At 39.3% G+C, this 25,655-nt stretch overlaps 1 protein-coding gene across 5 annotated transcripts in view; it reads right to left on the reverse strand.

Moving 5' to 3' along the window:
- epha3 (eph receptor A3) overlaps positions 1-23,614 on the reverse strand; it is a 205,817-nt gene extending 182,203 nt beyond the window's left edge. For all 5 annotated transcript variants that reach the window (XM_039744973.1, XM_039744972.1, XM_039744971.1 and 2 more), the window contains exon 1: positions 23,446-23,614. In XM_039744973.1, the coding sequence (XP_039600907.1) occupies positions 23,446-23,530 (85 nt within the window). In that variant the 5' untranslated portion in view covers positions 23,531-23,614. The remainder of the gene's footprint in view (positions 1-23,445) is intronic.
- Between the last annotated feature and the right edge of the window lie 2,041 nt (positions 23,615-25,655).

The following is a 25,655-nucleotide window of genomic DNA, read 5'->3' on the forward strand; positions in this document are numbered from 1 at the left end:
ACCTTTTTGTACTGTATCTATAATGCTTAAGGTCATTTTGAATTTATTCCAAGACACTCGAAATCCTTAATCCAATTATTTGATACTAGTAATTTACAGTTTAGCACACTTGATGCTAAAAAGAATGAAATGATCTCTTTTTGTTCATGATATTTTCTTTTTTCCTGTTGTGTTTATGTTGCTTTAATTATACCTCATTCTTATATGCTGTTATTATTGTTACTGATCTACTTAATTACTGTGACAGTACATCACAAATCTTAAGTGACTGTTTTGCATTTAATTACATATTTAAAAGGTCAGTAGGCATTGCTTTCAAATATTAAATGTTAAATTAAAAAAACTGTCTACATCTAGCATATTTTAAAATGTGTAGCCTTTTCCCTAGCCACTAGGCAGTTGGTGCCACTCACCTCACCTATTTTACGCACAATATTTATATTGACCCACCTATTGTCCTTGCTTTATTACCTTGTTATGACTGCCTTTATCTCTCACTCTCCTTCCTAGTGTCTTAAATAATCTACTTCAACAGATTTTGACAATCTAGACATTTCTTCCAGATATACTTCTACAAGTGAATAAGATGCCGAAACTCTGTTCCTTTAATATGGGTGATTTACATGATATACAACTCTGTAATACTTAGCTCAATTTTCTACGTTGCACTGAGCTGAGCCAGTAACATCTCTTAAAGAGGAGCCCAAAGAATCAACAAGTTAATTAAGAAGGATGCACTTTTGACCAACAGAAGGTAGTAGCGGAGGAAGAGAATGAAGACAACACAAATGGCCATTATGAACAATGCTGCTCATTCTCTCTGTGACACACTGAGAACTTTTAGTCAATGAATTACTCAACAGAAATGTGTCAAGAAGGGTTATTAAGGTTCCTTCATACCTACAGCAATAAACCTTTTATAAGGTTTCACTAGATCTGCTCTCATATCTTTAGCCAGGTCAGAAAGTTTTCTTATTCTTTTTTGAGACTCTTGTGTGTGTTTGAGAGGGGCTGCTCTTGTTGTTTGTTATAGTCTCTCTATTATAATAAAAAAATATTAGGCCGATACGTGATCTTCTCGGAAGACACTTTGACATCCCGCAAGAGACTCTTTAACGTCCTACGAGAGATACTTTAACGTCACACGACACAAGGCAGTGAGACAAAAGGATAGTGGCTGTACAGGCTTTTAAATGATCGACAGCACAACAAGCAGAACACGCAGCTCGGCATCAGCAGCAGAAAGCCAGCAGCTGATCCGTCCGCATCTCCTTAGTGTGCTTTTAGCCCCCCTCCGCCCTTCACAACATTAGTGGCAGAGACGCAAAGTGGCTGGAGTATAACGTGCCCTACATGGGTGAGCGAAGCGAGCAGGGGGAAAAGCCACCAAGTATTTCTTTATTTCCAGAATATTCAGTATGTAAAAGTTAAATTTCCCCTGGCACAAATAAACTAAGTCCAAAGACATTCAGGTTAGGTGCATTGGCGATCCTAATTGTCCCTGGTGTGTGCTTGGTGTGTGGGTGTGTGTTTGTGTGTCCTGCGGTGGGCTGGCACCCTGCACGGGATTTGAACCTGCCTTGCACCCTGTGCTGGCTGGGATTGGCTCCAGCAGACCCCCTTGACCCTGTGTTATTATATTTAGCGGGTTGGAAAATGACTGACTGACTGACTGACAAATAAACTGCTATCCATCTTGTCTATCTATCTGAGTGAGATATTGTATTTAATCGCATCACACCAATTTCAATATAAATTAAAATTCTCAAGAATCACTATTATTTCTTGTTCAAGACAAAAGTCTCTGTGATGGTGAGGGTTGGCTACATGCTGGTTTGCCTTTGGGAGCCTCTTGAACCCATCACTGTCTACACCATAACCAAGATGAGCCAGGCAGATGAGGACGCAAACACCCAGCAAAGGGTAGGTGCAAAAGCGATACATGGGTTTTATTAAAATCCAAAAAACAAAAGTATGCAAATTAAATTGCACTGCTTCACACATTCAATAAATAATTCATTAAACATGTAATTGTGGAGGTTAAAAACAGTCAGTAAATATTCCATAAAATTAGGTGAAAATTGGGCAGGAAACTGTCCCTTAAAATTCCTGAGCCTGGGTACATCCCTTTAAAACTGGTGCCTCTGTATCCTATTTGGATCTTACAGCATGGAGAGACATCATCCAACAGGCACAGACAACCCTCAGTTCCTGCTCGCGTCTCCTCTGCCTGCGGAGGAGTTCCTCTGAAGTAATTGAGCATTGGCCACATGCACCTCTCCTGGGGCTCCATCCATTCCTGTCCACCTGCTTACTTTCGGCGCTCCCCGGCTCTTTCACACTCATGCTGTTTTTTCTATCCTTTACTTTAACCTCTTTTCTTTCTTTCCTTTCTTTTCCTTTGCCTCTTTTCTTCCATGCAGGTTTCCCCCTTCATCACGAACCGTGGAAAGTCAATGGAGCAATCAAGCCAGACTACACCTTCACATGCAGTAGCTCTCTGTGCCAATCACACTACCAACCTCCTGTAGCATCACCCATGGACATACAGCCAGCAATTAATTAATTAATTAAAAAATGGGCCACTACTGCTTAGCTGCAGATCCCGTATTCCACAGTCTCAAACACAGGCAAGTGAACTACACTTTGAAATCTTTCATTTTTTTTATTTCTTAGGATTGCAACTGCCCAGTCATTTGAAAATCAAGTTATTAGTAACCACTTTACTTATGCTCTACAGTATCCTTATTACAAAGCAGAAACAGCCCATGCAAAGACTCATATTCCTCAGAAGTCTGAATACGTGCCATGTGGCAACCTGATAAATAATAGACATTATTGAAAGATTGTGTTAAATAGCAACTTGTTATGAGTGTGATGTGCATGTACATAAGTAGATCCCACGATGATTCATCCAGAGGTGACTCCAGCTTTGTGGCCAGTGTTGCAGAGACTAGCACACGCTTCCCAGACAGCCACAACCCAAAAGAGAACCAGTAGTCCACACAGGTTTTCAGTCCGGATAAGATAACTGTTAAAGTGTAGTCCACTTCTTCCAGTCTTAAAACCAGGACTTACTATAAAACAGTGATAACTTCGCAAAGGATCAGTTTAATTCTAGCCAGCAATACAGGAGGTTCTCTTACTAGGTTGGGCAAAAGGTGCATTGCAAGCTATGAAGGAGGATCCCCGTCTTGATTATAGAAGATTAAATTATAGAGCTTGGGAAATGACTCAGAACCAAGGATAGCATACTATATATAAAGTCAATCACTGAAAAGAGCAAAACCAGTATCTTGATTTGACCTATTGAGAGACTTTGTACGCAATTGTGTTTTATTGAACAAATAAAAAAAATTAAATGTATTAGACTGTGATGGAATGGAATTAATGGAATCTAATTTATTTGGCCAAACAGAAGAGCAGAATGCTGAAATTGCTGATAGACATCCATGCTGCTACTCTAGAGAAACCAGAAGGTATCACCACAAGCATTGATACCTTGGGCATATGTAAAACACCATAAATGTCATTTATGTGTCAAGTAGTTTATGAGACACTAAGAAATGACATGCAAGCCAAATAGGAGCAACAAGGATAGGTACACAAATAATTCAATATTTAAACCTTTCTGAGTTCAAAGCAGTTTAGAGGATATGGACCTGAAGTACAAAACGCTACACTGCTGACAAGTCTCCATTACAAACTTACTGTATAATCAAGATCAACTCACCTCCTTTGCTATTACTAACATTGTAGAATTATAAAAAAAAGACATTATGGTGTATCAAAGTGGAGTAAGATAGTTTAAACAAAATTACAACTTATTATTACATACATACTTTCTCGTTTCCAAAAATGAAAACTGTAGCTACACATTGCATGTTCCCTTGATGCCTGTTATGTCAAACTCATAAGATATCCCTTGAATATCACTGCAATTTATTACAAATTCGTCAAAAAATAAATAACTATGATTCTGATGTTTCTGAAACCATATGTATTATTGTTTCAATGGATATATTAAGACTGCATAAAAGAGTGTATGAAAAAATTCTGGCACAGATTATCAATTCTCTGCATGTCATTTTGCTCAAGTCTGATGGCTCATGATATAGTAATTTCAAAATGAGGTTTTCATGAAACAAGCAAATAAAGCCAGGAACCTCAAAACTAGTACTGTATGTTGATTATTTCACATTGTTGATAACGTTTAGTTAGTTAAATAGTTAAATAAATTTTAATTAAACATTTTTTAATAAACAGATGTTTAGTTATATAAATAACCATAATGCTACTGTATGAAGTTTTTAACTGTAAAAGAGCCTACAAATGTATCCTTCTCATACCAATATCTTGACTCCCTGACTCTCCAGGATGTGGCTTATTTTATTTTTGCTTTATTGAGTGCTTTCTTAGAGATGACTTCATTGTTCATATTTTGTTGTCACAAAGGAAATCCAAATGAGGCACTGCTGCAGTCTCTGATGCCCTGGTGCCTGCTCCTCCCATGATTCCCTCTTCCCAACCATGTACATGTGGTTAACAAGTCTGGCTTTACTATCAGGCATCAAAATAGGAACTGACAGTGCAAAGAGAGGCCATTAAAATGAATAAAACAGGAAAAGTATGACTAAATATAGTTTAATGTTCCAATAAAAAGTGAGTGGAAAGTTTTATTGTGCTGTGGCTGATTTGTTCATTGTGTTTGTGGGTGAGACACATTAAGGCAGCAAAACAGCGTCACCTAACTCTATATATGCTAGTTTAGAAATTCCTAAACAAATGGGGGGTTCTTTTTGTGCTCTATCTACCCAACCAGAGAAGGACCTCTAAACATGGGGTGCTCTCGTTTCAAAGTTATAAATTAAAAATACAGAAACAGGCATCATGATTTTCATTTTATCCTTAAAGAAATCTGCATGTGATGTCAAGTCATTTATATGTTACTTTTATTTCCTCTACATGTTTTCCCAAATTAGCCCAAAAATTGCAATTATTGTTTACATACAGTTTACTTACAGTAGGAGCATTGTCTAATTAAATGAGTCATACAGTGAATGAGATTTCTGAACTCAACTAACAATACAGGATTCATCATCTTAGCCATGTCTCTTGGATGAATATAATGTTTTAATTATAAAATTATGTTTACAACACCAATTTTAACCTAAGAATAAAACAAGAATCAAAGGTAAGTGCTAACCAATGGATCTCAACATATTTGTTCTTTTGTCAAAGCATGGGTATTGTCATAGAGCAACCCTGTGGTCAGGGCAGTTCTAAAGCTTAAAGTAAAAGTGGCAATGTTTAGTTTTTCAGGGTGTGGATCAGACCCCAAGAATAACGTAGAGAAGAAGAAGCCACTCCTAGAAAAAACACATATAAGCAACCGTCTAATGCAGGCCTTACAATACAGCAGTCAGCTACAGTATGTCTAAAAGTCCCAGGGTGTGGCTCAGTCTAAATGCCACTTTGCATCAAGCACTTCAAAGCAGAAAGAAGCATACCGACCCTCACACCCACCGTACTCACATTCTAACTTACATGATCTCCTCTAAAATATCCAATGTCAACATATACAGAAGTAATTGTTACATATTAAGGGTTTAACTATAAACCTACATTCATGCAACACTTTCTCTTTTTCTTCCCCAATAGATCCAGAACAAACTTTCTTGACCTCATGATTAGATTCATCTTTTGTCAGAGACCCATCTTTACTCCTTGCATCAAACTAATGAGGTAGCATTTGCCTTTGAGCATCTAGGCTGCCAGGAACTGGTTGCATGCTCTGGCTTCGGACAGAGCACATGTACAACCTGCCCCACTCCAAATGTTGTGCAAAACAAGTTATTAATCATACAAAGATATACCCATGGAGCATATCGGCGTTAAATATGAGTGAGACCCCCACTTTTCTGCAACAAAATGATTTATTACACAGCATTTAGCATCTATTAAGTGCAATTACACAGAGACACTCGAGAGCTGAAAGTGCGCAACGCCAGTCTCCAAATTGGTAACAAATGGTACACATATCAAAGCCGTAACTCGTTAATATTAAACAGGCAGGTCTCTCAGAGCTATGGCATAAACATAAATATGCAGAAATAAATGGCAACCAGTACCTAAGGACCTACAGGTTTGATGCTCAACACTGCCAAGTAAAACATGTAAAGAAATGTATTTTAAGGTTATGGGAGAGATGAATCAGAATTACTGACAGAAGTGATGTAGGAAAGAATGATGTGAGTTAAAGGAAGTAAGACGCTGGTGCATAACTGAAATAATAAAACAAAGATGGACATGTATTGGAATTAAACAAAAAGAAATGGTAAGGTGTATCCAGATGCTTTCTCTGACAGCCCAATAAACTTGGTACATCTTTACGATTATCATATTGGAGAAAACAGCAACACAAAAGACCAAAAAAGCCAGTAAGTTTTTAGAATTCCTGCAGTTGCATTCCCACACATACTGAAGTATCTCTTCCTCCATTCTCCACCTATTATTCTCTCTTAATTTAACTTCATTTGCGATATTCTTATATGTTTATGCTTCTCTGGCTGTCTTCGAGTCTTTACTAAGCACTTGCACCAAAAGATTCTCATAAAGCCCCAGTACAGGATTTTCAGTGCTCCCTTAAATTTAAAGGTATTCACACCACCAGCTGGAAGGACCCCATTTCCTAAGCAAAGCACCAGAACAAACATCAATTTACTTAAACCATGTACATGTGGTTAACAAGTCTGGCTTTACTATCAAGCATCAAAATAGGAACTGACAGTGCAAAGAGAGGCCATTAAAGTGAATGAAACGGGAAAACCATTGAGCCATATCCAGTCTTTCATGTTGTTTGTTTCCTGCCAACCTTGTGAACCACTGATAGTTACAGTAAGCTAGCCATTAAGGTTCAAGAACTTACCCTGGGGGCAGCACATGGGCACAGCTGTTAGTGCAGCTTCCCCACAGTCCAGAATCCTGGATTTGAAGGTCTAAATGGGGATACTGTATGGAGGCTTACACAATCTCAATAATTTTGTTTGGATCTTTCCAAGGGTATTTCAGCTCTCCAGCCACATCCCAAACGCATCCAGGTTAACGAAATCACTGGCTCTAAACTGGTCCTGTACAAGTGTGCATGGGTGCTTGATTAAGTTTTAACTCCAAAGAAAATAGAAAATGGAAAAAAGTGGTGGAGTAGCTTTGCTTTTCTTGATGGGCTCTTACAATCTTCTATGGTTATGCCAGAGCACCACTGATCTAGCTGGGAGTTCTGCTTCTGACAACCAAGAAATTCCAATTAGATTTTTGTTTCCATACTGGCCCACTGTGAAAAAGCATGGAAGTGCCATGTGCCATTCACAAGCTCAAAACCCAAACCACAGTAGAAGCACTAATAAGTAGATTTTTTTTTTCTGTTTCCATACTAATGTTCTGCTGAAGAAAATCTACTTACTTGTCAACTGTCCACTTTACCAGCAGCATCAAGTTCTCAAGTCTTATAGCTTAAAGTTACCAAAGATGCCACTTTCAGAATCCAGTGGCACAACACTCACTATTCTAATTTTCCGGCTATATTTTCCTTTGCATTCTCATCAGGTCAGATTCAAACAATGACTTTGTGAACTGGTATCTGCCAAAACAGGCATATTTTTACAATTTTTACTCCATACCTGTGATAAGAGGACCGTGGCAAAGTGTAATTTTAAATTAGCAATCTAGTTCTGGAGTGTGCACCTGTCCAAACAGGTGGAGCAATGGCTGAGCTAGTGTCACTCCAGGGATGACAGGGGTGTTTGGCTGATCGCACACTCAAGTGCAAATGCGAGTGGATCAGTCAGGTGCCTCACTCGCACTTTGGAGTGAGCAGAGGGTCACACCTGCATCCAATCAGCCAGGATATATTTGAGCCAGCATGGCAGAGAGAGGGAACAAGAAACAACAGAGGAAGAAGGGAAAAAAAGAAACATGAGTGAGGACTGAAGTATCGGGAGCCTGAGCCAGTGTGAGGGAGAAGAGGCAGGGCGGTTGTTAGCCCCACAGAGGAACAAACGATTGTTAGTTGTGGTAATTAGTTGTGGTAATTACAACTCAAAGACACATGATATCTTATATTGTGTTCCACAAGGTTCTATTCTGGGTCCGCTACTCTTCTCAATCTACATGCTTCCGTTAGGTCAGATTATCTCGAGGCACAACGTGAGTTACCACAGCTATGTTGATGACACAGAGCTGTATTTATCAATAGCAACTGATGACCCAGACGCTGTTAATTCACTAACACAATGTCTTACTTGTGTTTCTAATTGGATGAATAGTAATTTTCTCAAGCTAAATAAAGAGAAAACAGAATTTTTAGCAATTGGCAGTAATGAAGACAATGAGATTATTAGAAATAAACTTGATGCATTAGGATTAAAAGTAAAGACAGAGGTAAAGAGCTTAGGAGTAACTGTTGACTGTGACCTAAATTTTATATCGCATATTAATCAGACCACTAGGACAGCATTTTTTCACTTAAGAAACATAGCGAAAGTTAGACCTCTTATATAATTGAAAGATGCTGAGAAATTACTTCACGCTTTTGTTTTCAGTCGTCTAGATTACTGTAACGCACTCCTCTCAGGACTACCCAAAAAAGACATAAATCGTTTGCAACGAGTGCAGAATGCAGCTGCTAGAATCCTAACTAGGAAAAGAAAATCCGAACACATTTCTCCAGTTTTGATGTCGCTACACTGGCTACCTCTGTCATTCAGAATTGACTTTAAAATACCGCTTATGGTTTACAAAGCCTTAAATAATCTCGCTCCATCTTATATATCAGAATGCCTGACACCTTATATTCCAAATCGTAACCTTAGATCCTCAAATGAGTGTCTGCTTGGAATTCCAAGGGCTAAACTTAAAAGAAGTGGTGAGGCGGCCTTCTACTGTTATGCACCTAAAATCTGGAATAGCCTGCCAATAGGAATTCGCCAAGCTGATACGGTGGAGCACTTTAAAAAACTGCTAAAAACACATTACTTTAACATGGCTTTCTGATAATTTCACCTTCATTTAATCCTGATACTCTGTATATTCAATTCATTATAATAACTATTTATGGTGGCTCTAAAATCTGTACTGACCACTACTCTCTCTTCCGTTTCTTTTCCCGGTTTTCTGTGGTAGCGATCTGTGCCATCACCACCTAATCAAAGCACCGTCCTACATTGATGGATTAAAAGCCAGAAGTCTACATGACCATCATCATCAAGTCCTTCCAAGAGAACCCTAAATACAAAGAGGACTGTTTCATTTATGTTAGGTAGAATGCCCAGAGGGGACTGGGTAGTCCGGTGGCCTGGAACCCCTGTAGATTTTATTTTTTCTCCAGCCGCCTGGAGTTTTTTTTGTTTCTTCTGTCCTCCCTGGCCATCAGACCTTACTCTTATTCTATGTTAATTAGTGTTGTCTTATTCTAATCCTTACTTTGTCTTTTATTTCTCTTTTCTTCATCATGTAAATCACTTTGAGCTACATTATTTGTATGAAAATGTGCTATATAAATAAATATTGTTGTTGTTGTTGATGCTCCAGGCATGGTATATCCCCACTGAATTTGGACGGAGGAGCAGGTGCAATGGTTGTGGTGCCCTCCTAGGGTCCCTAAGAATCTATGAGAGCAAAGTGGAAGACAGAGAGTCAGTCGCTCACAGCGTCAATGCAGACAATGGCAGAGGCAGCCATGGAAAAAGTTTGAGGTTGTGATTGCAACTGCTGGTGTCCCTGCAAGGCTGCAAAACCTGAGCAGGGTGAGTCAGGGAGACAGGTAGAAGAAGATGTACTGGCTCAGGAAGGATAAGACACCCGATGACTGCATGGTATGGTTTTAACTTTTTGGATTATTTGCACCAACCCCTTCCTGAATGTGTATGTTCTCATTTACCTGGCTCATCTCGGTTCATGACTATCAACAGTTACGGGTTCAGGTGGCTCCCGGAAGTAACATGGGAGTGAGGAGTCAACCTGGACCATCACAATATCTTTCACAGACCATTTTAATTTAGAAATTATTTTTCTCCTCTGCTTTTTATTACCAGATTATACTTTGGTGTCTTGTTATCCTTTGTTCATGTAACTTTTTTGACAGCACAGGAAATGTATTGATAAGTTGCAGGCCTGGATGATCACTTGACAAACCCTCAAGACGACTACCTACACTACAGTCTCATGACCCCAATTCCAACAAAAAAATGGAAAATGCCAATTAAAAACAAAAAGGAGTGAGTTTTAAATTTATTTTAACTTGTATTTAAACAAAAACAGTATAAAGACAAGACATTTCATGTTAAACCTAATCAGCTGCACTGTTTTTGAAGATACATGTTTATACTGAAATTAATGGCTGCAACATGTTCCAAAAAAAGCTGAAACAGGGATAGTTTTGGACTAATAATAAATAATGATGTGACAAGTTGATATAACAAGGTGATGGGAAACAGAGGAGGCAATTGTCTCACTGTACATTAAGAACTGCCAAAAAATGCCTAGATCTTTAAGAGTGAGGATGGATCACAGCTCACCAATTTCCCAACTGATGCATTAGTGAATAATCCAACACTTGAAAAACAATGTTCCCTAAAGACAGATTGGTAGGATTTTGGGTATTTCACCCTCTGCAGTGCACAATATAATTAATAAATTCAAGGAATATGGTTGATTCTCTGTGCATAAAGGCCAATGCCGAAAACTACAGTATATTTAACTTTGTGTGATCTCCAATCACTCAGTTATCACTATCTTAAAAATTGTCAAGTCCCTATAATGGATATCATGATATTGGCATGGGAATACTTCAGAAAACCGCTGTCAGTCAACACCTTTCACCACTGCATCTAAATATGCAAGTGAAGGCCTTACTATGCAAAGCAGAAGCCAAACATAAATACTGTCTAAAAGCACAGCCAACTTCTCTGCACTTGGGGTTCTCAAATGAGATGGAAAGTAGTAAAGTGGAATCATTATTTTTATGATCCAACAAGTCAACATTTCAAATATTTTTATGTTCTCCATGCCAAGGAAGAAAATGACCATCTAAGTTGTTATCAGCATCAGGTCCAAAAGGTAGAGTCTGTCATATTAAGAATGTGTCAGTGCCCATGGCTTGGGTAACTTGCACTTCTGTGAGGGCACCATTGATGCAGAAAGATATGTACATATTTTGGAGAAGCATATCCTGCCATCCAGATGCCATCTTTTCCAGGGATATCCCTGCATTTTCCAGCAGGACAACTCTAAACCACATTCTGCCCAGATTACTAGTGCATGGCCATGTAAGCTGAGAGTGTGGGTACAAGACTGGCCTACCTGCAGTCCTGGCCTGTCTCAGATTGTGAATGTGTGGACATTTTGGAGCACAAAATATAGTAAAGAAGGCCCTGTGCAACTATGTGGCAGAAGACCTGCATAATGGAATAATGGAGGAAAATTCCGTTTGCAAAATGTAACCATCTTGTGTCATCAGTGCTGAAATACTTAGTAAGTTTTATTAAAAGAAATGGTGATGTTACGCAGTGGTAATACTCATGTGTCTCTACTTTTTTGGTGCATGGTATCAAATTTGGCCATCCATCCATCCATCCATCCATCCATTCTCTTCCACTTATCCGAGATCGGGTCACGGGGGCAGCAACTTGAGCAGAGATACCCAGACTTCTCTCTCCCACTTCTTCCAGCTCTTCCAGGGGAATTCCGAGGTGTTCCCAGGCCAGCCGAGAGACATAGTCCCTCCAGCGTGTCCTGGGTCTTCCCCGGAGCCTCCTCCCGGTTAGACATGCCTGGAACACCTCACCAGGAAGGCATCCAGGAGGCATCCTGATCAGGTGCCCAAGCCACCTCATCTGACTCCTCTCGATGCGGAGGAGCAGCGGCTCTACTCTGAGCCTCTCCCAGATGACTGTGCTTCTCACCCAATCTTTAAGGGAAAGCCTAGACACCCTGCGGAGGAAACTTATTTCAGCTGCTTGTATTTGCGATTTCATTCTTTCGGTCACTACCCACAGCTCATGACCATAAGGGAGGGTAGGACTGTAGATCGACTGGTAAATTTAGAGCTTTGCCTTACAGCTCAGCTCCTTTTTCACCACGACAGACCGATGCAGAGCCTGAATCACTGAGGACGCCCCACCGATCCGCCTGTCGATCTCATGCTCCATTCTTCCCTCACTCATGAACAAGATCCAAAGATACTTGAACTCCTCCACTTGGGTCAGGATCTCGCTCCTAACCCTGAGAGGGCACTCCACCATCTTCCAGCTGAGGACCATGGTCTCGGATTAGGAGGTGCTGATTCCCATTCCAGCCGTGAACTGATCCAGAGAGAGCTGAAGATCATGGCCTGATGAAGCAAACAGGACAACATCATCTGCAAAAAGCAGTAACCCAATCCTGAGTTCACTAAACTGGACCCCCTTAACGCCCTGGCTGCGCCTAAAAATTCTGTCCATAAAAGTTATGAACTGGTGGCAATTGGTGACAAAGGATAGCCCTGGCAGAGTCCAACTCTCACTGGCAATGGGTTCGACTTACTGCCGGCAATGCAGACCAAGCTCTGACACCGATCGTACAGGGATCGAACAGCCCTTATCAGAGGGTCCGGAACCCCATACTCTCGGAGTACCCCTCACAAGATTCCCCGAGGGGCATGGTCGAACGCCATTTCTAAGTCCAGAAAACACATGTAGACTTGTTGGGCAAACTCCCATGCACCCTCTAGGACCCTTCTAAGGGTGTAGAGATGGTCCACTGTTCCACGACCAGGATGAAAACTACACTGTTCCTCCTGAATCCGAGGGAGGTTCGACTATCTAATAGACCCTCCTCTCCAGGACCCCCGAATAGACTTTTCCAGGGAGGCTGAGGAGTGTGATCCCTCTGTAGTTGGAACACACCCTCCGGTCCCCCTTCTTAAAGAGGGGGACCACCACCCCAGTCTGCCAATCCAGAGGCACTGTCCATGTGATGTTGCAGAGGCATGTCAACCAAGACAGTCCTACAACATCCAGAGCCTTGAGGAACTCCGGGTGTATCTCATCCACCCACGGGGCCCTGCCACCAAGGAGTTTTTTGACCACCTCCGTGACCTCAGTCCCAGAGATGGGAGAGCCCACCTCCGAGTCCCCAGGCTCTGTTTCCTCATTGGAAGGCATGTTAATGGGATTGAGGAGGTCTTCAAAGTATTTCCCCTACCGACCCACAATGTCCCGAGTCGAGGTCAACAGCACACCATCCCCACCATATACAGTGTTGACAGTGCACTGCTTCCCCCTTATGAGACGCCGGATGGTGGACCAGAATCTCCTCGAAGCCATCCGAAAGTCGTTCTCCATGGCCTCCCCAAACTCCTCCCATGCCCGAGTTTTTCCCTCAGCAACCATCGAAGCCGCATTCCGCTTGGCCTGCCGGTACCTATCAGCTACCTCCAGAGTCCCACAGGACAAAAGGGTCTTGTAGGATTCCTTCTTCAGATTGACGGCATTCCTCACCGGCGGTGTCCACCAACAGGTTCGGGGATTGCCACCACGACAGGCACCGACCACCTTACAGCCACAGCTCCGGTCAGCTGCCTCAACAATAGAGGCATGGAACATGGCCCATTCGGACTCAATGTCCCCCACCTCCCTCAGAACATGGTCGAACTTCTGCCAGAGGAGGGAGTTGAAGCTACTTATGACAGGGAACTCTGCCAGACATTCCCAGCAGACCCTCACAACACGTTTGGGCCTACCAGGCCTAACCGGCATCCTCCCCCACCATCGAAGCCAACTCACCACCAGATGGTGATCAGTTGACAGCTCCGCCCCTCTTTTCACCCGAGTGTCCAAGACATGTGGCCACAGGTCCGACGACACGACCACAAAGTCGATCACCTAAGGTGTTCTGGTGCCAAGTGCACATATGAACACCCCTATGCTTGAACATGGTGTTTGTTATGGATAATCCATGACAGGCACAGAAGTCCAATAACAAAACACCGCTCGGGTTCAGCTCAAGTTTGGCATGAATATATATTTACAAAAAACAAAAACAAAATAAACATCAAATAATGTGTTGTTGTAGTATTTTCAATATAGTAAAGAGTGAATGGAATTTACACGTAACTAATTTTTGTTCTATTAACATTTTTCATTCAGTTAGCCCAATTACTACTCCTCCCGCCTTCACCATTGTTAACGAAAATATAAAATGTGCTGAAACTTTTTGAATGTCCCTCGTACTTGATGACTGGAAACTAAACTGTGTATCTGCTAGAGTCTTTAATCTGTGGCTGTTTGCCTTCTGAATATGAAATGGAAGGACAAACACCAATCTGATGCTTTGAAATAAACTGCTGTATGGGATAAAGGACTGAGCTGCAGAAGCACATCCAATGGCCATACTATGCAAGTCAGTGAACACTCTACACAAGCGTGTTGTTGAATTACATAGAATTCAGTGGTTGAATTATCTCATAATGACAGTACTGTGGACACAGATGGACCAAAACCATGAAAGACCCTCACTGAATCCCATTTTCTCCAACGCATGATCACAAAAAACAACCAGCAGTAGACTTTTATATAGTGACTTTGTAGAAAATTTCAACATTTCCACAGAACACTGCAGCACATAACTTATTCACTGACACACTGGTCATATTGTGCTGGGAAGTTCAGATCTTCATGGTCTGTACTCAGGCATGTACAGAAGGGAAGGGGAAAGTGGACATTGGCAGTTTTTGTACTGTTCCACTACTCTGGGGATTTTATTTCAATTTCTGTGTTTAAATTTTCCCAGTCATCTTTCAAGAAGGCATACTTCAGGAAGTGGGGTCACACCTGTCTCTAATTTTTTGTTAAATGCCTTCATCACTATAAGATACATTATAGGCTGAGTGGTCTTCTTGCTGCTTTCACAATCATATTAAAATGCTTGTGGCAGGATTTCTTTGACTTCCTCTTTTTTCTTTTTGTAAATGGCCAAAAAAAAAAAAATGGTCTTGCCTTGCTGGATTTCATTAGCAGGTTCACACACTTGCTTTAGACTCTTACTTTTTTCCCATTCACTTTACCACCATCTGATCCTTCCCTCACTTTTTCTAATCTCCCAAAAAAAATCTCAGGCCTACTGGCAAATGAGAAGTTTGCATTTACTGTCTATGTTCTTCTGGGTTAGCCCAATTTTGCCCATTTTTTTTTCTGACTGTAGGCACATGAACACTGCCATTGCTGGCGCAAAAGACGCCTGCAATTCACTGGATGTATTTTAATGATCCTTTGTGATTTTCTGGATGATTTTATGCCGTATCCTTGCAGCCATTTTGTCAGGCCACTCCTTGTAAGATTCACGACAGTTGCAAGTGTTTTCCATTTTTAGAATATGGCTCTCGCTTAGCTTCTGCTGAGTCCCAAAAGCTCAGAAATGACTTTGTAGCCCTTTCCAGACTAGTACATACCAAAACTTTTTTTTGTAAATCATCTGTTCACGAATTTGTGACAACATGTGCTTGTTGAATCTTTGTGCTGGCATGGTGACTGTGATGGTAAGGGTCAAAATAAGTGATGTTTATATGGAGCAGAGTTTACTGTAATCAAGCCTGGCTTTGCTATATCACAAGACTCTAATTATCACTTTAATTGGGCTAATTTAACTAGGAGACAATTATTTTTTCACACAGCACCAGTTGGTATTGAGTAACTCTGTTTACTAGATTAATGAAATAGGTTTTAAAAACATGTTCACAAAGCTGTCTTTTATCTAATACATGACTTTGATTGAAGACCTACAAATATTCAGTGTCACAAATTTGTAACAATATAGAAAATCAAGAAGGAGCACATATGTTCATGGCACTCAATATACAGTAGTATAAAATAAACAATTGTTTTAAAACAAAACTATCTGGATTGAGAGTGAAATCTGAGAGTACGTAACTCCTGATCACCAAGAATCCTGAAATAGGCATATCTGGTGGTTCTTTCTGGCCACCACGATGGGATAAAGTAGGCTGTATTAGACAGTGACATACAAAAACAACCTCAAAATAAATTCACAATGACAAGACAGGAAGTCAAACTCAGGGTGCTCTTTGTTATACAATACAACACCGTCTGAAATCAATATCAAAACTCTTTAACACTTCTTGCAACAGATTTAGACATTATGGTTTGCCAGCCCCCTACATGGCTACTAATCCCTGACACCTCATACAAATGCACAAATCTTTGTACTTGCTCTACTTTCAAAAAAAGAATTCTACACAACTCTTCCCTTTTGTTAGTGTATTTGATTAGGATTATTTCCACATTGCACAAACATATATGTAAATAAACCAATTTTATCAAATATGTTAAGAGCACAGAAGTGTATTGAAGGAAGCTGTTTCTTTAAAGCAATGAACTATGGGAACCTTATGTAGGAAATCAGCTGTTTTTAACTGAGCAAACTGACACTGATCAATAAATTAAGCGATGGAACTTTTTCTGAATGTTTGGCTCTTACTGTCATGGTATTTCTAATATCTTACTTTTGCTAAAAAAATTTTATCTGCAATTTATTTAGTTCAAACTAGGTCAAAAAGTTATATAAAATATCTAATTAAAGAGGCAATAATGTTAAGCTGCATAATTTAGCTTAAAAAAATTTGCAATGATGCTCATTGAGAGATTGCAAGGCTTAAAAATTGGTCACTAAGAAAATCTTGTATTATCCTTGTAGGCATTGGCTAAGAAACTCACCAATACTAAATTTTACAAGCTTCATTTTTTAACAGACTGAAGTATGTAATTTTTAAATCCACTCTGAAAAGTGCTATATTGCCACAGCATTCAAAAAAATTGCAGCCGATATTTTATTAATTAAACATTCAAATGCAGATAAGGATACAATCGACTGATAATAAAAGCAGAGAGGCTAGGTAGCTCATTGGATTGTAAAGCACAAGGTTGCCAGTTTAAACCAACTAGTGTCCCACGCTCTGTTACAATGATTGTGTCACTTATTTGTGCTATGCAAATTTCTTGAACTCTTAACATAAAAACGATGACATGTCACGTATAAAAAAGGCATTTAAGAAGATCACTATCAGTAACAGCTTTTAACAACAAAGCTTGAGTATTTAAAACATGTTTATGTAAAAATGATTCACAGATTGGGCGGCACAGTGGCACAGTGGTGCCTCACAGTTAGGAGACCCGGGTTCGCTTCCCGGGTCCTCCCTGCGTGGAGTTTGCATGTTCTAACTGTGTCTGCGTGGGTTTTCACCGGGTACTCCGGTTTCCTCCCACAGTCCAAAGACATGCAGGTTATGCATTGGTGATTCTAAATTGTCCCAAGTGTGTGCTTGGTGTGTGTGTGCGCACCCTGCCCAAGGTTTGTTTCCTGCCTTGCGCCCTGTGTTGGCTGTGATTGGCTCCAGCAGACCCCCGTGACCCTGTAGTTAGGATACAGCGGGTTGGATAATGGATGGATGGATGATTCACAGACTTTATTGTTCAGTTAAGTCCAATGTTAAATTACGGAACAGACAGCAATCTTGCAAATTATCTGTCCACTTTTCCCACAAACATTCATAGAAACAGCAAATAAGTGGGAATGTGGGATTTAAAAATTTGTTCTTGCAATTCAGGGTTTCTTCTTTAAGTTTTATAGGCTCGTTATTTCTTTAAACTTCTCACCTGATCCCTTTGACTTATGTCATTATGTTGACTGGTTAAGATGAATGAAATGGGGGAATAATGGCAGTGCAATATTTTATAACGTTTTTGTCATAGCATGTATAGGGATTTTAAAAAATGAAGACAAACACAAAAAGTATTTCTTGTTACTTTTAATCAATAACATGCTCAAAATATTACAACCGTCCCGCTAGTTAGACATTCTTCACTCGCTTCTGGAACAATCAATATCGCGAAATCAATCAATACAGAACTGAGAAGGGCAATCCATTCACAATCAGGATACCTACAGTAACGAGCCCGCAAAAACGTAAAGAAAGCAACAAAGGGTCAAACCAAAGCATTAAATCCTTCCGTGTCAATTTTATAACCTGGTAGGTCTTGTCAAGGCAGAACACTTCTTGGATAAGTTTTCCTTTGCTTAAAAAGACGTCTGGTTTTTTTTTTTTTTTAAGACGCGTTAATCATCTGAGCCGACTTTTTCTCACAAAACTTAAAGGGCATGACACACTTTTTCTAAAAAGAGTTGTCTCTGTTCATGCTTATGTATTTATTCTGAGCCGCCACCGTCTGACGTTGATTTCAGATAATAATTACATAACATTGGCCCGGGTGGCACTATCTGAAAAAAGTGTACAGATGTATGTTGATTATTTTGCGCGCAGGTTTTCTTTTTATTATTTTCGTTATACTGAACGAGTGGTGGGAACTGACCATACGGTCCTCTACTACATTCTCAGGTCTAGCGTATAAACTGCGTGCGTTCATCCATCTATTTTCTTAAACTGTTTCGTTTTTTTTTTGTTTTTTTTTTACCTTGGTGCAGGACTCTGTCCCATCTTTTTAAAGTACAAGATCAGTTTCAGAAGGATGCAGTTATTATAGATATCTCGCAATTGCGCGTGCATTTGTTTTTAAAAAGAAAAGTGTATAGCAACCAGGCTTGAATACTTGCGTTATATGAGCATTAGTTACTATCAAAGGTGACAAAGATTGATTTGGGTTAAGGGGGGATTAAATAATCAATGACGCCCAAGTGTATTAAATACATTTTTAAAAGTTTTCTTTGTTTTTTTTTTTAATGAATATGCACATCTTATTATGAAAACCTTTCTTGATAATTTTGTACTCACGCTTTCATTCTTTGTAAAAGAAATTTGAAAAGTCAACTCTACATTTTTCTCACGTAATGTCAGGTTCGACGGTGAATTACAGTTCGTTTTAATTTACGGTTTGCAATGAATGCTTTCATCCTGTACGCGAAATAATAAAAGTAATAAAAAAAGAAAGGTTGAGCTATTTGTCATGTGTTCCTACTCTTGTTATGTGGATTTTTACCTGGGCTATGGAAACGTCAAGTTGAAGCACCGGAGCGCTTTTCGATTGACACCAGAAGATGTCTCCGTTAAGTTACTCGAACAGCTTTTGGCAAAAAACAGCAAAGTCAGTCACTTAATTATTACACAAACCTGCAACCTCCTTGTATGTTCTGTACAGATGAAAAACGGAACCATGGGTTATCTTCGTCTGATATTTTTGTATTATAGTTCGGATTCTAGTCAGATAGTCTCAGCGGTGCGCAACCAAAAAACACACAGTGGGCATGATGCATACTGATATAACGATAGCGACTTCGGTGAATAAACTCAAACGTTCTCCTCTCTCTTATGAAATATCACCTTTGTTCTTTGAGGATGCTGTACATTTCAATAGCTGTTGGTCTTTTCATTGCGCACTTGAGCAAATTGGAAAAAATCGCGGTCCCTTCATACGCAGATCTGTCCAACAAGTGCGACATCGCAATCCAAGGTGGCTCATTTTACTATAAACTTGACATCTTTAAAGGGCCATGATGGCGATAAGCGATGTTAAATATACAAGAACTTTGTGGATTCAACTCGGGTAGAGAATGGAATTGCGTATCTATAATCCTGAGATGTCAGCCAATAAAATCACAATTAACAATCAGTACCTATACATTTCCGATACACTTTTCAAAACTGAATCAAACACAAAAACTAATGACACGGCGGATAATGTGTCAGCTATCTTTCATTGCGCTATACTGCTTAGAGAGTAGTAGAGATGAAACCGAAATTATCACGTGAAACTTGTACATCAAAAGGATTTTCGCTTTTTTTTCTTGAACATGTTAGCATGATTTTATCTCTGCGCAGAACAAACTACATACCATTTTTAAACCGGATAAATCCAATTTGAGAGTTCGGCGAGTATTGGCGTAACGCGTATTAATGTAATCAACATGCATTGGACAGGTGACAGGTCTCGACCACTGACAGCCAGAAGCGAAGACAGCAAGTTTGATAATGGACAGACTGATACATAAACACGCACTCTGCATTTTAACTTGATTTACAGCACAAGGCAATTTCCCCAGAGCAATGTATTAGATTAAAACGATCAAGGGCGTATCACCAGCTATAACTTCACACCACATATTTGCGTTTAAAATCTCATCTTCGAGAAGTAACGCATATTGCTAACAGGAATATACCTCTCTTGCTTTTGCCTTTGCTTTTAACCACTACAAGTCATCAACGGGAGGGCATCTGGGATTTGCCGGCTTACGATCTAGTCTCAAGGAGCCCCGAAGTGACACAATGCACCACGATAAGCCTTGTTCATACATTATTTCCAAACAACATCGTGCATTTTCCTCCTGAGAAATGCACTTGCGAGAGAAGCGATCCCAGTGACACGAGTCCAAGTTCAGGCTCCACAATGACGCCCGGCGGCCGGCTTACTGCTAAGAAGGCTGCCAAGCTGTACCAGCAGATGTGCAGGCTCCCTCGTGTCGCCACTGCCTGGAAGCTCTCCCAGGTACAACGGACGCCAGACACCTCGTAGTGACTGTTTCGACTGGAAATCTATGTCACATATTAAAGCAATCCACTCGGAGATGCGCGATCACATATGCGCGCGCACAAACCCTGTGATTTCAAACATACCGTTTACAGCTACTTTACTGTCATTTATAGAAAATCTTATTCCTATTTATTCTACAACCATTATTTGCCTAAAATCCCATTATGTGCATATAAACATATTTAAAATATTTCTCAACAGTTATGTTTCTTTAACCTATTCATCTCAAATGCTTAAAGTTATATTGTTAATATAAAGCCGTGTTGCAGCTATTTGTTTATGTAATGCACTTCAATTATATATTTAAAAATCATACCAAACTAAGAAATTGCCTAGTTGGCGCACTAACAAGTCGAAGAACTCATTTAATAATAAAACGATTCCAGGAAACAGTTTCATATTCCCGATAACGTTTAACCCATAGCAAAGGGCATAGGACAAAAGCATTTACCTATAAGAAAGGATATTCCATCAAAAGGCCATAGCACACTTCAAACGACAGACCTTTTAAAAATGACAGCAAACACTCGCATCTCAAAAACACTGTCAGAATCTTAGAAATCACAAGAAAAACACTCAGTCCTCCCGATGGATTTCTTTAGTAATATAATTAAAAAGGTACACTATATGACCTACTTACTCAGTCTATACCATTAAAAACGGCGATTGCCCAATCTTTCCGATTTCTAGTATCATTTGAAATAGTGCCAGCGCTTCTAAGTGCAAAAGGGTTTCCTGTCTGTGCAGTGAAAATATTATCAAAGCAATTGAGGCCGTGTAAAAGCTCAAACAAATTGCGCCATTAACTGCTTTTAGTGACCTGGGTCAAGTGTTAACTTGCGAGATTTATTAGATAATAAAAATTAGTCTCTTTAGACCCTTTCAAAGAAAGAATAAAAGATAGTATTTATTAGCAGTCGGCCAAGAATCCAATCTCATGAAAATGTTTATGCCACAGATGCAGTCGAAGGGACCGTTTTATATGTTAAATAAATCGATTTGCTCGGCAGGGCCACGCCAGATGAAGAATTAATGTTGTAAAATATCACAATAAAAAATGGTAACTTGATTTAAGCTCGGATAAAAAAGGGTCAGTATCTCTGTTCTCTTTAATATATAATAATGGAAATTATATGAGTTATATCAATATTGGATTTCTGCGCCGAATTTATGATTTAGTAAAAAAATTGCTGATCTGTTGCTCCATTTGCGTATACTACATATTACAAACAGGCATACAAGGATTTCGCAGAGATGGGGTTAACCATTGAGTTTTTGTGTGACTACTTCTAATATTTGGATTTTTCATCACGATCAATGTGACACTTTCGGGCTTTCAATAACCTTAAAAACACAAATGTACACTCGCTTGTACATACTCCCAAATTGGTCGTTTTAGGTTATCTATGAGGTGTACTACAAAATCTTTCAAAGATGATTAAACGGCGTATATGACACATACTGTAAGATTATTTTTTTAACTAGAAACATACGTTAAGCTTGTTAACTCACTTTGGACCAAGCAAGGAATATAAATACAAATACTTTTTTTTTTCTTTTTAAGGGCACGAATCCTATCCCACTATCCACGCAATTCGTCCCGATTAAAACAATAAAACTACATTTTTCACATGGCTCTAACTTAACAATATTTATTGTATATTAACTATCTAAATAGTCAAATTACAAGTTTTAACAAGTCAGAAATCTATACAAACATCTGAAATTTAACGAATGTTAACTTGTCAAAGTTATGTTGGCCGCTATACACGTTCAATAGTTCAAATTTTGCAACATGCCCCTTTGTGTACATTTTGACACGACATGATGGGTTCTATTAATATTCAAATGACTTGTTTTATTAATCTTACTATGAAAGTTGTTAGCCGCGTTAATAACTGCAACAAATATAACCAATAATAAGTACTATGGTGCATGCTGCTTTATGTAGGTAGTCTTTTTACCGACTGCATAAAATATGTTGCTGTGATGCTTTGTAGAAAGATGAAGTCAAAAAGAACTTTTAGGAGACACGAAATTAAACTATGCTTCAAGCCTAAATGCCAAGATCTTAAATACGCTGCTTCTTTTAATAAAACATATGACAAATAACACTTTCGCTGCATTTTTAACTACACAAACCTGAAGTGCGACACCCTATCAGTTGTTTTATATTGCGCGACGGCCAAAGCTTGGCCAATAAAGCCGTATGAGACGGAGTGTTACTGCACTCGCACACCTACTTACCTGTCACACGTGCACACCACTCGGAATTGAAAGGCTGCTCGCCAGGATCTTCCCTGTCATTTGCATTTTTATACGTTTATATTTTTACTGGTTATGTTAATCTTTTTCGAATGGGACTGTATGCGAAATACCGAATAAAAGTGCAGGAAGACCAACATGAAAACGTCTTCCGGCTCTCTCATCCCTGTACGCGTAATGACATAACTGCTTCGGAAGCAAGGGATTTGGAAAGCAGTCCCGGGAAACGGTGTTGCGAGTGATGCTTTATTACTGACAGTGCAGTAAACGGGCACTCGCATCAACCAGACCCGTTTGCAAACATATGTACTGTCGTGTTTCCAATTGAAAGTTCTTTTTAAATATAGAAGCATGCTTAATTTGCCTTCTTGAACACATATCGTCGCCCAAAGAAAGTTAAAACAGTGTGTGCTCGCCATTACAAACCTATTAATGTCATCGACTTTTCACCTATACTTTTTTGTGAGCTCTCCATTTTTCTGACTTGTGCATTTACACCCCTTTACTTTTTTCATTTTCGTACCACGTTTAAGAACAGTTGAGCATCACCCAAGCTCTCAAACTCGTTGTATTGCCCGTGCAGTCTTACCTTCATTTGGGGGGTGGCTACTCGCTTCTCCTCGACATATGAGGGATGACAAGATCAAAAGAAGAGCGGGGGTTTTGCAATCCATGTCGGTGGTGCTGAGGGGAACGAAAGGTACATATCTCCGTGAAGCATGCCGCTGATCTGAGCGCAGCCACTAGAATACAAGCTAGACTCGCCGGCTGATGTCAAGATTGACACAGGAAACTAGGAGGAGTCTGAGAAACGAACTGCGCGGGGTCCTGGTGCCCCCAGACTGCGCTGATCGAATTTGTGCAAACGCTCTGTATCCGGCATCCGAGTCGGAATCTAGGATTTCCCATAACAGACGTCTAAATTGTACCGTAAACTCGTCACTTTAACAAAATATTGTTTCCTGAAGTGTTTTATGACAGATTATTTCATTGAGGTACCTGCGAGGGAATATGCATTTGCAGTGCAGTTGATAAATTGCCACCAAAGCTCATACTACGCTTGTAGTCCCCGTTTAATCACCTTCTGCGTTTATTAATCATGTTTTCCTATGGATGTTCCGTGATGACTACAGTTTCCTAACCAATCATAATATATGGTTTTAGGGTGAATGTGGCCTGCAATGGACTTGCATCCTATTCGTCGTTTGTTCCTACTTTTCCATATTGCTGCCGAGTTACGTTTCTCCTTATAAACCCCTCTGGTTTAAAAACGGAAGCCTGGTCATTGAGACCGTTGTAGTTTTTATTGTATACAATGACATTTTTAAAAATTCAGAAAATTATCATTTATTTGTTTTAACAGATTAGACATCAAGAAGCATATCTTTCTCAGATACAAAGCACTTCAAACCCTTATGAGGACAACAATTTAAGATAAAAGAACGTGTTCCATGTATACTGGAGTGTGAGGATATAGACAAACACTAAAGTTAAAGTTAGGTGTTTAAAGAGAGGGAAAAAAAAACTCATTCCAACAACTACTACAACAGCTTCAGAGTATCAGCAAAAGCATTTATTTTTCATTTAGCACGCTGAATAATTACACTTGTGCTTTAAGCAGATTGTACATTTCCAAACGTGGATTTAGAGTAATTTTGACACCTGATAATTGAAAATTGTAACTTGCCTTTGATTGTTAAAGTTACAGCAAAATGTGTTCGTGATTTCCTCCAAAGTTGTTACAAGCCTCTAATTTGAGGTTTCTCAGTTTCTGCTAAACTATATACTCTCAACTATAACTCTTGTTATATATTTGAAAAAAGGAATGAAAATAGTTTCTGCAGTTTGCTAAATCTCCTGCACTGAAGAAGAGTATTTGACCAGTGGCGCTTCTAACAACATCTGCATATGCAGCTTGCAGTATCAAAAATACTACCCAGGAGGCAGTGACTTCAGACCACTTTATTGCATTTTAACAGTTTGAAAAGACCTTTGTCAAATATCAGAAAGATGTGTGTGGAAATCTACAAACCTGCAGTTATTATATTTTTTCTAATGAATAATGTTTAATCCCTGTATTTGATCATCTACTACCATATCTCTTCAAAAATCACCTTAACTTTAAAAATATCAAAATTAAATAAGACATATTTAATTGCACATATAACATGCATACCCCTGCTAATCCACTTCTTAGAGTTTCTGGTCTCAAGTAAAGTTTCAATAATATCAGCCCCTTGTACAGTCAGGCCATACCACAAATTTAAAGTAAATTGAAAGATCAAGGTCATGTGTGAACAAAGTTCAAGTTGATTTCGTTAAACCTGACCCAGCAAGTTTCAGGTCAAGACCTGGTATGTTTATGAAAAAATTAACCCTCTGTTTATGTGTGAAAAAATCTTGCAATCATCAGGTCAAGCACACAAAATTAGGCCAACTTTATGTAAAATGCATTCATAGGCATGGATGAAGAAGAAAACATTGTAATAGTATAATCAAGCATAAAATTACATCAAGAGTATTCATAAAGAATTGAAAATATTCACTTTGAATAGTTAACTATCTGAAAAATATTTTCTTGTGGTCTAGAGAGGATTCCCCAAAACAACAAATCATAGATGTTAATGAGCAACATTACAATTCCTGCAAATTGAGGTATTTTTTCGTGCATTTCCAAAACTCGTCTTATAGTTCAGGTATGACTAAAAAAACCCATCCTGAAGTCCACTACAAAAATAAATATTTTCATTTGACTTGCATCAGAGATAAAGGGATTTTCAGAGAAGGACTTGAAAAGAA

The sequence above is a fragment of the Polypterus senegalus genome, chromosome 2, assembly GCF_016835505.1.
Source record: "Polypterus senegalus isolate Bchr_013 chromosome 2, ASM1683550v1, whole genome shotgun sequence".
In the NCBI taxonomy this organism is placed as follows: domain Eukaryota; kingdom Metazoa; phylum Chordata; class Cladistia; order Polypteriformes; family Polypteridae; genus Polypterus; species Polypterus senegalus.